The 11,481-nt window shown below is 57.9% G+C and overlaps 1 protein-coding gene across 5 annotated transcripts in view; it reads left to right on the forward strand.

Moving 5' to 3' along the window:
- The window catches only part of ADCYAP1R1 (ADCYAP receptor type I), a 50,761-nt gene extending 41,538 nt beyond the window's left edge, over positions 1-9,223 (forward strand). For 4 of the 5 annotated variants that reach the window (XM_079930913.1, XM_079930915.1, XM_079930914.1 and 1 more), the window contains 3 exons: positions 6,099-6,228; positions 7,640-7,681; positions 8,904-9,223. In XM_079930913.1, the coding sequence (XP_079787039.1) occupies positions 6,099-6,228; positions 7,640-7,681; positions 8,904-9,092 (361 nt within the window). In that variant the 3' untranslated portion in view covers positions 9,093-9,223. Of the gene's footprint in view, positions 1-2,868; positions 2,953-6,098; positions 6,229-7,639; positions 7,682-8,903 lie in introns of all 5 variants that reach the window. The other variant, XM_079930917.1, reaches the window with a different exon arrangement.
- The last annotated feature ends 2,258 nt before the right edge of the window (positions 9,224-11,481 follow it).

The following is an 11,481-nucleotide window of genomic DNA, read 5'->3' on the forward strand; positions in this document are numbered from 1 at the left end:
TCAGCAAGTCAGTGGTCAAACAAAGCTTTGAGCTCAGGTGCCCTGACCCCCCCAGGTCAGGCCAGGGGCACTGAGGGCTGGCTGGTCCTCATTGGGGGGGCGGTGGGGGAGAAGGAGGGTGGGCAGGGAAACTCCAAGATCTGCTGAACTGGGCTGCTGGCTGGCGTACCAGTGTGGTGGGGAGTGCCTCCCTGGGGACTGGGCCGGGGCTCTGTGGGTACACAGCATCTTAGCACCAGGAGGGACCCTATGGAGAACGTTTAGCTCAGGTCACAACATTCTGTGGGCCTGCCGAGTGTCCAATGCTATGCTGACCGCTAGGAGCAGGGTGAAATAGACAGGGGTGCTGCCCACAAAGGGTTCCCCTGCAGGGCTCTCTGTCTAGCATCCTGGGGCTACAGCCCAGGCAGCCTTGCACGCAGAAGACACTGCAGCATTCGTGGAGTTTAGCTTGAGACCAAAGCAGGGTCAGAAGAAACCATGTGCTGCATCCCTGGGTTATAGATGGGCTAGAAATGGCTTTGACCTTCCTGCAGACACACAGCAAAGCCTTGGCAGAGTCAGGCCCGGGAGCCAGGGCTCCCTGACTTGCAGATGTGGGTGTGAGCCGTGCACCTGCTGTGGGGTTCTCCAAGCAGCCTCCGTCCGCTACCCTTGTCTGAGTTTCTTATCCTCCCTTGGATCCAAATGAGAACTGAGCTGATCAGCCAGCCTAGGTTTCTCTCTTCCTGTTGATTGCATTTCTTTTCTGTTTTTCACTAACAAGTGACTTTTCAGAGATTCTGACGTCTTTCTTTCTCATGCCTGTCTCTGGCTTTTCTGCCACCCCTTTTCCTTTTTGTTTCTTTTCACTGGATTCTTTTGAACAGTCATTGGAGGTTTGGGGAAAGGGGGTCTCAGAGGAGAACAGCTGAAGCTTTAGAGTTCGGGTGTGCAGGAAGTGACATCTGAGGTTTGGGCTCTTGGGCTCCTGGACCCTGATTTCTGTGATTTCCAGGCCAAGGTTGAGGGGTCAGGCCACTGGCTGTAGGAGAGAGTAGTCAACCTTTCAATCTGGGCAAGGTAGAGAATAAATTTGTAGACTAGAATGGCTTCCATTCCTGAATACCCAATTAAGCTCTTTTAATTATTGAGGAAAACATACTTGTATGTGTCCATCTGTCTCTTTGTATGTGTACAAAACAGACCTTTGACATTCATTGAGGCACATGAAAAACTTCTCAAATACATGACTTCCTCACAACAGTGTTCCTGGAATTTTGATTTGCAGGTGGAGCACCTAGGGATTTTGTTAAAACGCAGATTCTGAGGCAGCAGGTCTGAGCCAGTCTCTGAAATTCTGCATTTCTAAGAAGCTCTCAGGTGGTACTGATACTGCTGGTCTGGGTAGCAGAGCATCATAACATCCGTCATCTGTATGATGGTTCACTAGTGCCCATCTCACAGTCTGGTGTGAATTGAAACATGTTGTTAATTAAATGAGAGAACCACAGACATAACTGAGGCAAGGATGCTGGGTGGACCTCGGCTTGCCCCATCTTTGAAGTGTGTGATTCACATGTTCGCCTCAGCAAAATGACGTGTCACTACATGTCAAGGACCTTCAGACTTACTCTTAAAAGAGTGGGAATCACAAATTATGAATCCATGAATGCCAAAGGTCTGGCCTTTTTGTGCGTATCTGTTCTTATTTGCATCCGACCCCCTCAGGTTGATCAGTTCGCCAGCAGCTACTAGGAGCTCCGCCACACGGTGCCTGAGGAGGGGGTGTGAAATGGGCACCTCTTCTGCAGTCTGACGAGATGACACAGCTCTTACTCCATTTCTTCCATGTTTGTCAGAGATGGAAACAAATGAGTTGTGCCGACGCAAGCACAAGCAGGTGGAAACTGAGCCTGAGACCTCTCTGAGGAGGCAGAGCTCTGTGCCTCGCCCAGTGCCGGGTAGAGCTGGACGGGCATCCTGGGCCCACCTGTGGGTGTCTCCTTAAGGTGACTCGTTTCCGCAGGCAGCGGGGCAGAGCCCGAAAGGTTCTCTCTCAGCCTTCAGCCCCTGCCCTCTGAACTTTTATCGAGAAGTCCAGCCAGCACTGTGCAGTGGAACTCTCGGCAGTGTTGGAAATGCCCCAGACCCGTGCTGTCCGGCCCAGGAGCCACTGCTGCCTGTGGCTGTTGAGCCCTAGTAGTGTGGCTCAGGCAACCCAAGAAGTGGATTTTTCACTGAATTTTAACTTACATGGTGGATGTGTCGTGTTTCATGGGTCTGCTCCATCCATCCTACCTCTGCTCCCCTCAGGCCCACACTGAGGTACCCGGGGGCTCAGTCAGAGGAAGGTGCGGGAGGGGAGGGTGGGGGGAGGACCAGTGGGTGCTCCAGCTGGTTCTCACAAGCAGGTGCAGAAATGGCCTGATTCCAGGGCTGGGCCGGCGTGAGGTCCATGGCGTGAGTTTCCAGCTGCCCATCTTGCTGAGGGATCTCCGTCAAGGCCATGCTCTGTGCCTGGAGCTGACTCTGGAGACAGTTCCTGGTCCCCTGCGTGAGCCCCAGTCAGGCCCCACCTTCCAAACACACGTGTTCCCTCCCTCCCGAACCCCACCACCTGTCGGTTTCCCAGTGTGAGGGCTCGCGTGTGCCTGTGCGTCCGTGCACACACGTATATATGTAGAGGTGTGTATTTCTGCGTCCAGAGCTGACCACGTCTCGGCCCTTGGCTTCCTCCTTCTCCTCCACGTGACGCCCCGGCCCTGTCTCTCTCTACACCCTGGGCCTCTCTGCCCGCCCTGTGAGCCGTGTCGCCCTAAGTCCCACCTCAGTTTCTCGTTGCCCAGTGCCCGCAGCTGACAGTAATGCGCATCTTGTCACACCCAGCAGCTGCGTGCAGAAATGCTACTGCAGGCCACAGCGGGCTCAGCAGCACCCTTGCAAGATGTCAGAACTGTCCACCATTACTCTGTAAGTGTGCGTGGCGTGGCTGCGGCCGGGTGCTCTGGACGGGAGGGGGACGCATGCTGCTGCTGCCGCCGCCCAGAGCTTGCGTCCGCCCAGGCTGGAGGAGAGCAGGGAGCGAGCCTGTGCCTCCAGCCCCAAGCCCTTTCCCAGCTGTTGCATGTTGACATCTGTGTGTCTTGTGAGTTCTCTGCAACCTCGTGGCCTGGGGCAGGAGGGGAGGTTGCGGGCATGGGGCTGTGCCCACTGTGGAGCAGGTGGGGCGCGGCCGGTGCAGAAGCCTCTGCCACTGCCGCTGTCGTGCTGTGTGGTCTTCCGCCAATCCCCACGTCTCTGGGTTTCAACCTTTGCAACTGCCAGATTATTTCTAAGGGCCTTGAGCTTGAGTTCATTTAGGCTGTCCTCCTGCAGGGGGCGGGACCCTCACCCCACGCACCTCACTCCCACCGAACGTGCTGAGTGGCTGGCTCCCCACACAAGCCTATTAGGTGGGTACTTGTATTATCCTCATTTTACAGGTGAGGAAACTGAAGCGCAGAGAGGTGAAATGACTCGCCCAAGGCCACACGGTTGGCAGGGTGAGGATTTGAACCCAGGGAGTCCTGGGGCATCTCTTGCTGGAGCCTCAGCTCCAACTTGGACACCCCTTTAAGTGGGGGAGCCCACTGGAATTCGGGGGGCTCTGACCCTTGGAGCTCTTCTTTGTACACCGGAGGCCCGGTGATGCCTCCTTGGGGCAGGAAGACAGAGGCCAAGGCCCTGTGCCGCGGTCTCTCTGGGTTAATCAGATCGTAGCGTTGAGTCTGTGACTCCTCAACGCGGGGTTCCAAGGTTCACACCATATGTTCCCACCCCAAGGCCTCCGAAGGACAGAGGTCCTCGGACTCTGAGACCTAGTGACTTCCTCACCTGCCTCCACTGTCCCATCTACCAAAAGGAGTCATGCGGGTGCCCTGGGTCCCTGGCAGAAGTCCCTGATTATTCCTGGGCTGCACTGGGGCCACAGGGGAGGGAAGGCGTTGCCCTTGGACTATACTGTGGGATGCCCTGCTGCATTCGCCACATCTGCCTGGGGCCGGGAAGGGCCTGAAAGGTTGTGTTTCTCACGTACCAAACCTGTCCCATCCGCCACCACCACGGAAGCTGGAGAAGTTTGGCCTTTCGGTTTCCAGGGCACTTTTCAAACGTCAGGGGCAGATCCCTGGAAACAGATCCATTCTGGGGAGAGGAGGCAAGAAGGCAGGGACCGCGGCACATCCCCGGGCTGCCTTCCCTCCTCAGCTTCTTGAGTTAAGCTGCTCTTTTAAAGTAACCCCTTTAGGCAGGGTCACAGAGGCACCCGCAAGATGTCCACACGCCTGCGTTTCCAGGCCACTGTCCTCTTCCTTTTGGACTTTCATTCTCCAGCCAGCACTTCTCGCTGCCCTCTGGGTGCCTGGAGATGAGCATGAGCAGGGCTCTCAGGTCATGCTCAGTGTCAAGGGCTCCCAGGTGTTCATCCCGGGCCCGTGTGGCCATCCCTTCATGGACACGCACTTTCCGAGTGTGAGCCCTGTGCAGGGCGTGTGCTGGCCAGGGCAGATGACAGTTAAGTGAGGTCCCGTGCCTGCCTTCAGAGAGCCACATCCGAGAGAGGACAGACACATGAGAGGCTAGACCACTCCCAAACTCAGCTGGGCTCCGAGTGGGAGCCCCTCAGATCCTGTTGGCGCCCGCTCTGGTCCAGGCACCCCCAGGTCCTGTAGAATGGGCAGTCAGTGAGCACGGGGAGGATTGGTGGGCACTGGGCACTCGAGGGGCTGTTTACTTCCGGGACTGAGCCTTGGTCCACCTGAAGGTCTCCCCAGGCTATTCCTTCCCCTTCCGCTGTGTCCCCTCCCCTGCTTTTCTTTCTTCCCCTTCCCCATCCTTTCCTTCTTGGTAGATGCTGGTCAGCCACGGGCATCACTCAGACTCCGTGGATTCTACTCCTGAAATCCGGAGGCCCCACATTCAGTAGAACATTCTCTCCCAGAAAGGCTGGGATGGGAAAGAGGGAGGGAGGGGCACACGGCGTGACTGCCCCAAGTCAAACGGCCACCCCCGTACCCCGCTGCCCATGCTGGTGGGCCGAGCTCTGCTAGGAGGGCCCAGGGAGAGGACTGCACCTGTCAGGCGGGGCTGGCTCTTCCAGGAGATCCAAAGGGAGCCAGTCTGCTGGGGTGGGCAGAGATGGGGTCCCCCCTTTTGGAGACCCTCTGGGAACCGCCCTCCCCCCGGAGCAGGACCCACAAAGAGCACGTCGCCATGCCTACTCTTGATGTTTTCCTGTGGCTTCTGTACCCCACCCTCTCAGACAAGAGCCCCTCCCCACTGGGCCCAGGAGCCAGTTGCAGTCAGAGGAACCTCAGAAGAGCTGGCCTCAGAGAGTACTGAGGTCCCTTGGGCCGTTTCTCCCTTGCCCGTTCTACTCCCACCTGAGCAGACAGCCTTTGCTCCCCCAGCTCAGTTTCCCAGGTGGCAGGTTCCTCCTGTTTATGCTCGGAGTCAGTAAATCCTTCCTAGGACCCCTCCCGTGTCTCTCCTTCTGTGGTCTACCCAGTGCTCCCCACCCGCCTCCCTGTCATCAGCGCCTCTCCGTCCCTCTCCACGAGCATGCCTGGCTAGCCCCAGACTCAGGAAAGCCGACGGTCTCTGTGGTTCCCTAGGGGCTGCTCTTTCCAGGCACAGGGAGCTGCTCTTCAGAGCAGGAGAATGCTTTTTTTGCTTGAGGACACCTCGTGTTGTCCTTCCAAATCCAATCCCAGGGTTTTGCCCTGACTTCACTTTTCCCAAAGGCTTCGCACCTCCCAGAAAGGGTCTGTGTAAATCACACACTCACATGTGCACGTTTAGTGGTTGTACGGGATACCGGCATGGCCTAGAGGGATGGGTGCCCTGCAGACAGGGGGTTGTCTCCCCAGCACTTCCCAGGGAGTTCTGGAAGCCTGGGCTCTGTTGGCTGCCATCTCCCCCAGGCCCCACGCACCGGGAGAGAATCCTGAGGGAGCCCGTGGATAGGGGCCCCAGCTCCGGGGGAGAGTAGGGGCTGGGACTGGGCTTCTCTGCCCTGCATGGCTCTGGCCCCAAGCCCTGGCAGCTCCCGGAGCAGCGGTTTTGCTCTTTCCCCACAGACGGCTCGCCCGGTCCACCCTGCTGCTCATCCCACTATTTGGAATCCACTACACGGTCTTTGCTTTCTCCCCAGAGGACGTCAGCAAGAGGGAGAGACTTGTGTTTGAGCTGGGGCTGGGCTCCTTCCAGGTAGGTGTGGTGTGTGTGGAGGGCAGAACTCATGGGGAGCCAGGGCCCTGGCCTCTCCCTTGCTGGTGGTTCTATGTCTTTAACCTATTCTAGGTTCCACCTCTGGAATAATAGGACTAGATTAGAAGGGAGCTGGGAGAGCCCTTTCTACTGTCCACCCTCTAGGCTCCCACGAGAAGACACGCTGTTATTTTCTTGTTGCTGCTGCGTCTGGGTGTCCTGAGCCAGGCCTCCCTTGGGCAATCAAAGGCGGCAGCTCCCCGCCCCTCACCATCGGCCCCGGGGGTGGGCAGAGTGGCCTCAAGAGACCTCTCTGACTTCAGCCTGTAGAACGTGCACCCCGTGAGTGCTGGAGCTTTGTCTTACCCAAGTAAGACAGATCCCCAGCGCAGGATCTGGTCACAGGGAGCTGAATGAGCTGAACGGGGGGATGAGCAAACAGATATGTGAATAAGGGACCCAGGGAATGAGAGAGCCAGAGACTAGTAAGTCCGTGCATGAAGGAATCAGTAAGCGGGGCTGTAAATGAGTGCGTGAAGGGGTGAGTGAGTCAGTGCGAGGACGCGTAGTGAGTAAATGAACAGGTGGGCGCGTGAGTGGGGCAGTGAAGGCGGTGGGTGGCTCCCTTGAAAGTCCCCAGGATAGAGCGCCTCTCCCTAGCCCAGCTGTTTAGAGGAGTATTTGACCTCGATGGTCGCAAAGTTATTCTGTGTATCTGACCGGACCCTCTCCCTTGCCCCATTTTAATTCAAAGCCATTTTACCTGTTCGGGTTCTTAGCCTGGGAAGGCTGTGAGGTTTGTTGACGAAGCCCCAGCCTGGGAGTCAGAGCCTGGGGTTCCTGTCTCAGCACAAGAATTCTGAATGCACAGAATATAAGTCAAGAATGTGTGTAGAAGAGCCGAGCACCTACTCTGCCCCAGGCACTTCCGTGGTGTTCTGTGTGTTCTGCGTACGAGGGTGTCTGGCCGCGGGAGGGTGGAGTGGGGAGGTGGTGGCGGTTACAGACAGGACTGCTCTGTCCTGTAGGACTGCTGCCCTCAGGGGGTCTGCGGGCTGGCTGGGGAGCCCAGAGGACACTCTGGGGCGTGCAGGGAAGGCCTCCTCTAGAACGTGGGTTAGAGCTGGCCCTTGGGAATGGGAAGAATTTGACCAAGGGAATGTGAGATCCAAAGCCAGGGTTGTCAGTGGGAGGGAACGCCCCCGCCAGCCACTTGGCTTCATGGACGTGGCCATCCTGGTGGAACGGAACTTTTCCCATCTTACCGCGGATGCCCAGGCAGGTGCCTGCATTCAGATCATCTTAGTTTTCTGCTTCCTGGTGTCACTCGCTGCTCCTGCGGCCTCCCACGCACCCCGGGTGGAGGGCTCCTTGCTGGCATTCTCAGGTTTTGTTTGTCTTCTCTCCCTAGGGCTTTGTGGTGGCTGTTCTCTACTGTTTTCTGAATGGGGAGGTAAGATCCTGGCCTTCTTAGCAGTGGAGGTACAGCTTGCTGGGGAGCAGACAGGGCTGTGGCCTGCTGGGCGCACAGGGCTGATCCTCCCGACCTTGACTCTGCCACATTCCCAGCACCTACAGGAGGGGGCCGGCAGCTGTGCCGGCGTCTCCTGACGGCCTCCACCCTGTGCCAGATTCTCTCCCGCTTTGCCTGCTGTGCAGCTGAGGCCCAGCCTCCAGAGCCGAGCTCCCTCCATAAAGGCACCAACTGTTGAGTGCAGACCCACCTGGGAGGGCTCTCACCGTAAGACACACCTTAGTCAGGGCGAACCGAAAGTGAGGAAGGACAAAGCACAGGAGATGGTACATACAGCTTCTGAGGCTGGTGATGGGCAGGGGTGCTGAGTGGGGAGCTATCCAAAGTTCAGCCCTGCCCCCAGCAGGCCGGCCTGCCTGCCCAAACCCATCCCCTGTAAGAGCGGGACTTGAGGGACCCTGGGGAGCGGCTTGGAACCTTCTAGTAATGCTCCATTTCCAGGCCTGTTAGGGTGAGGGTTTTGAGCAGAGTGCAGAACAGAGATGCTGAGATGGGGATGGGGGCTGAATGGGTGGATGGCTTTGGAGAGCGGGCAGAAGTCATTGCACCAAGTGCTTGGGCCTTGGCTGGGTGACCGTGGCAGGCTTCCTCCTCTTTTTGCATCTGAGAAATAAGAAGATTAGCTCAGACCACCTACCGAAGGGTCAGATAAGGGTAGATATGGAGAGGCAGACAGGGCCCTGCAGGGAGTGGCTGGGAGACACAAGAAGTCGGAGTACAAGCAGCTTGTCAGGACCGACGGTGGAAGTGGGAGCCGGAACTGGAGGTGGAGGGTGCCGGCACCGCACAGAAGTGCTGGCGAAGGGGTGGGTATGTGGGCGCGGAAACTGGGCATGCCCTGCGCGCACCATGCTAAGAGCAGCATGGGGGTCTTGGCCCAGAAGCGTGCTTTATTTAGCGATCCTCAACCCTAACGGCGTATTGGAATCCCCTGGGAAGCTTTAAAACATATGGGTGCCCCACCCCAGAGATTTGGATATGGTCTGGGCATCTGGGTTTTTAAAGCGCTCCAGGCGATCTTCATCTGCAGCCACCGTTAATGGGAGTGCCCGCCTGGGAGGGGCCCCAGGGCCGGCAGGCGGGCGGGTGAGGTGTGGGAGGGTGTCTGCCCAGTAGTGACCGCCCGAGTTGCCCCCCGCAGGTGCAGGCGGAGATCAAGCGGAAGTGGCGGAGCTGGAAGGTGAACCGCTACTTCACCATGGACTTCAAGCACCGGCACCCGTCCCTGGCCAGCAGCGGGGTGAACGGGGGCACCCAGCTCTCCATCCTGAGCAAAAGCAGCTCCCAGATCCGCATGTCTGGCCTCCCAGCCGACAACCTGGCCACCTGAGCCCACCCTGCCCCCTCCTCTCCTCGGAACAGCGGCTGGGGCTCGGGTGGGTGGGCGCCGGCCCACGCGTGCTGTGCCTCTTCTCTCCCTTCGGGCTGGCCCTGGGCTGGGAGCCCAGCTCCCCGAGGTGGGAGAAGGATGCAGGGCGCAGACGGGTATTTCCCCTCCCCGTTTTGGCGCTGGCCCCGCCCACCGTGGGCCCCTGGGCGTTGACCCCAGACATGTAAATACTCCTTAATTTTGGGAAAGTCGTCCCATCCCTCCCCCTCTACCTTGTGTCCCTGCTCACCTCAGGCAGGTCCCCAGCTCCACCAGACCCTGTCCCCACCAGCCTCAGTGATCGCCTGACCCTGTGTGGGAGGCCTTGTGAGCTGAGGCTGGTGACCTTGCTTTGGTGGATTCGGGGTGGGCCCTGCCTGACAGCCCCCCTGCAGTGTCTGACTCTCGGTATGGACTCTTTGAGTCTGCTCGCCACCCCGTGGCTCTTTTCAGGCCTGGCCCAGTCCCCGAGGCTGCCAGAGGTCCAGCGTGGAGTGCTTTTCGGTGCAGGCGAGACCCATGCTCACCCAACATCTTGGTATCCAGGTGCCCAGTTCCTGGGTATCAGACAGTGGGAAAGCTCCAGGGCTCTTCCAGTCAGAGTCTTCAGTTTGGATGTGGGGCTAAGGCCAGAGAAAGTTCTGGTGCTTTTCATTTGGCCCAAGAAAAATTGCCAGGAGCCAGAAAAGTGGATGTGATTGGAATGGAGATGGAAAGAGTTTGGAGGGACCCATGGAAGAAGACCTTCACCACCTCCATTAGTTTACCCCTGACTCAAGGTAGGCGGGGGTTCATCTGGTAGCTTCCCTTCTGTGCCTCCTGTCCCCAGGCATCAGTTGCGGAACATTGAGAGATGGATGCCTCAGAGAAACTCTTCCCCAACTACGCTCACCATATAGAGCCCCTAAGCCCTCCCCCTCCCCCTCGAAGTCAAAGCCATGACTGGGATGAACCAGCCACCTTTCTGTGATATCAGTGAATCGCGAAGCACCTTACACCTCCACGTGCCCAGGGCCCAGGGCTCCCCTTCATCGCCCCCCCACCGCCCCGGACCACGAGGAGCCTCCGTCACCAGCTTTCCCTGGCTTGGGCTCAGCTAATGAAATTGGAGACCTCTGCAAAGACTTCCCTCTGTGCGCTTTAGACATGGAGTCAGCATGGATGCCGGGGTGTCGTAGGGTTTGGGAGGGGAAGCCACGCCTGCCATGCTTGTTAGCAGGGGCTGCTGATGGGAGGAGTGGCTGCCCAGCCACCAGTTACCAGACCACACCCTACGAATTTAAACTGGGGCAGAACCAGGTTCAGGACAGGTGGAGGAAAGTGCTAGAATGCAGTGGCCCCTGTGCGGGGCCCCCCTCGTTTGTGTCAGCTTGTGGTGTTTCTGTCCAAGTGTGTGTGTGGGCTTGTTTGACGGGCACGTTCTGGAACACGTGGAGAGTTTGGGAGGATGGGGAATGTTGCTTTGCTTGGTTTTATAGAGAGGAAGAGGCCCAGGGGACGAAGGGACGTGTTCCTGGAGAGGCCTTCGAAGTGGCTGGAGAAGGGCCTAGTGCTTGGTTTACAGATAAGCTCCATGTCCAGGGAAGCACTGTGGACCCTGGGTCTTGGCTAAGCCAGAGGAGGGCAGGGCCTGCTTTCCCTGCTCCAGGCACACACGGCGACTCAGGCTGGCCATGGAGTGTGTGGCGGCCTTCCCACCCTACACCTACCTGCCTCATGATCCCCTTCCCTCTGTCTGGGAGCCACGTGTGTTACCTGAGGGGGTGTCCGGAGACACACAGTCTGCCCCAGCTGGGCTCAGACTGCTGAGATAGTGGACACAGTGATCCCTGTTCTGGGCCTCAGTTTCCCCATTCGTGACATGAGGCGACTTCTAGTGCTTCTCCAGGCTCTGTGCTTCAGTAATTCTCCAGTTCAAAGCCAGGGCGGGTAAAAGGGCACCATTGTTATGTGTATCGTCTGCGGTTCTGAAACGTCTGTGTTTGTGTATGAGTGGAGGGAGGTTGGATGCTGTGTACTCTCCCTTTCTTAGAAATGGGACATCTGTCTCTTACATTTGGACACCACAGTGAGAGGGAAGGCTCAGGCCAGGGGCAGCTGGACAGGGCATGATATGCAGACCCAGCTGTGTCCCGGCTGGGGCAGGGTGCCACGTCTGGGTGGGCAATGGCTACCCCCAGATCCTAGGAGCGGTACCCTGAGTTTGGACCCTGTTTCTTCATCCTCGCCCCCACCAGCAGGTCTGCTTCACTGTGGAAGAAGAGGGATTGATCTTATACATATATCATCACAAAATAGCAAAAGCAAAATCTACCCCGAATCCCCATGCCGTGCTGCCCCCTGAGCTGTG

This window comes from Stenella coeruleoalba (genome assembly GCF_951394435.1).
Source record: "Stenella coeruleoalba genome assembly, chromosome: 9".
NCBI lineage: Eukaryota > Metazoa > Chordata > Mammalia > Artiodactyla > Delphinidae > Stenella > Stenella coeruleoalba.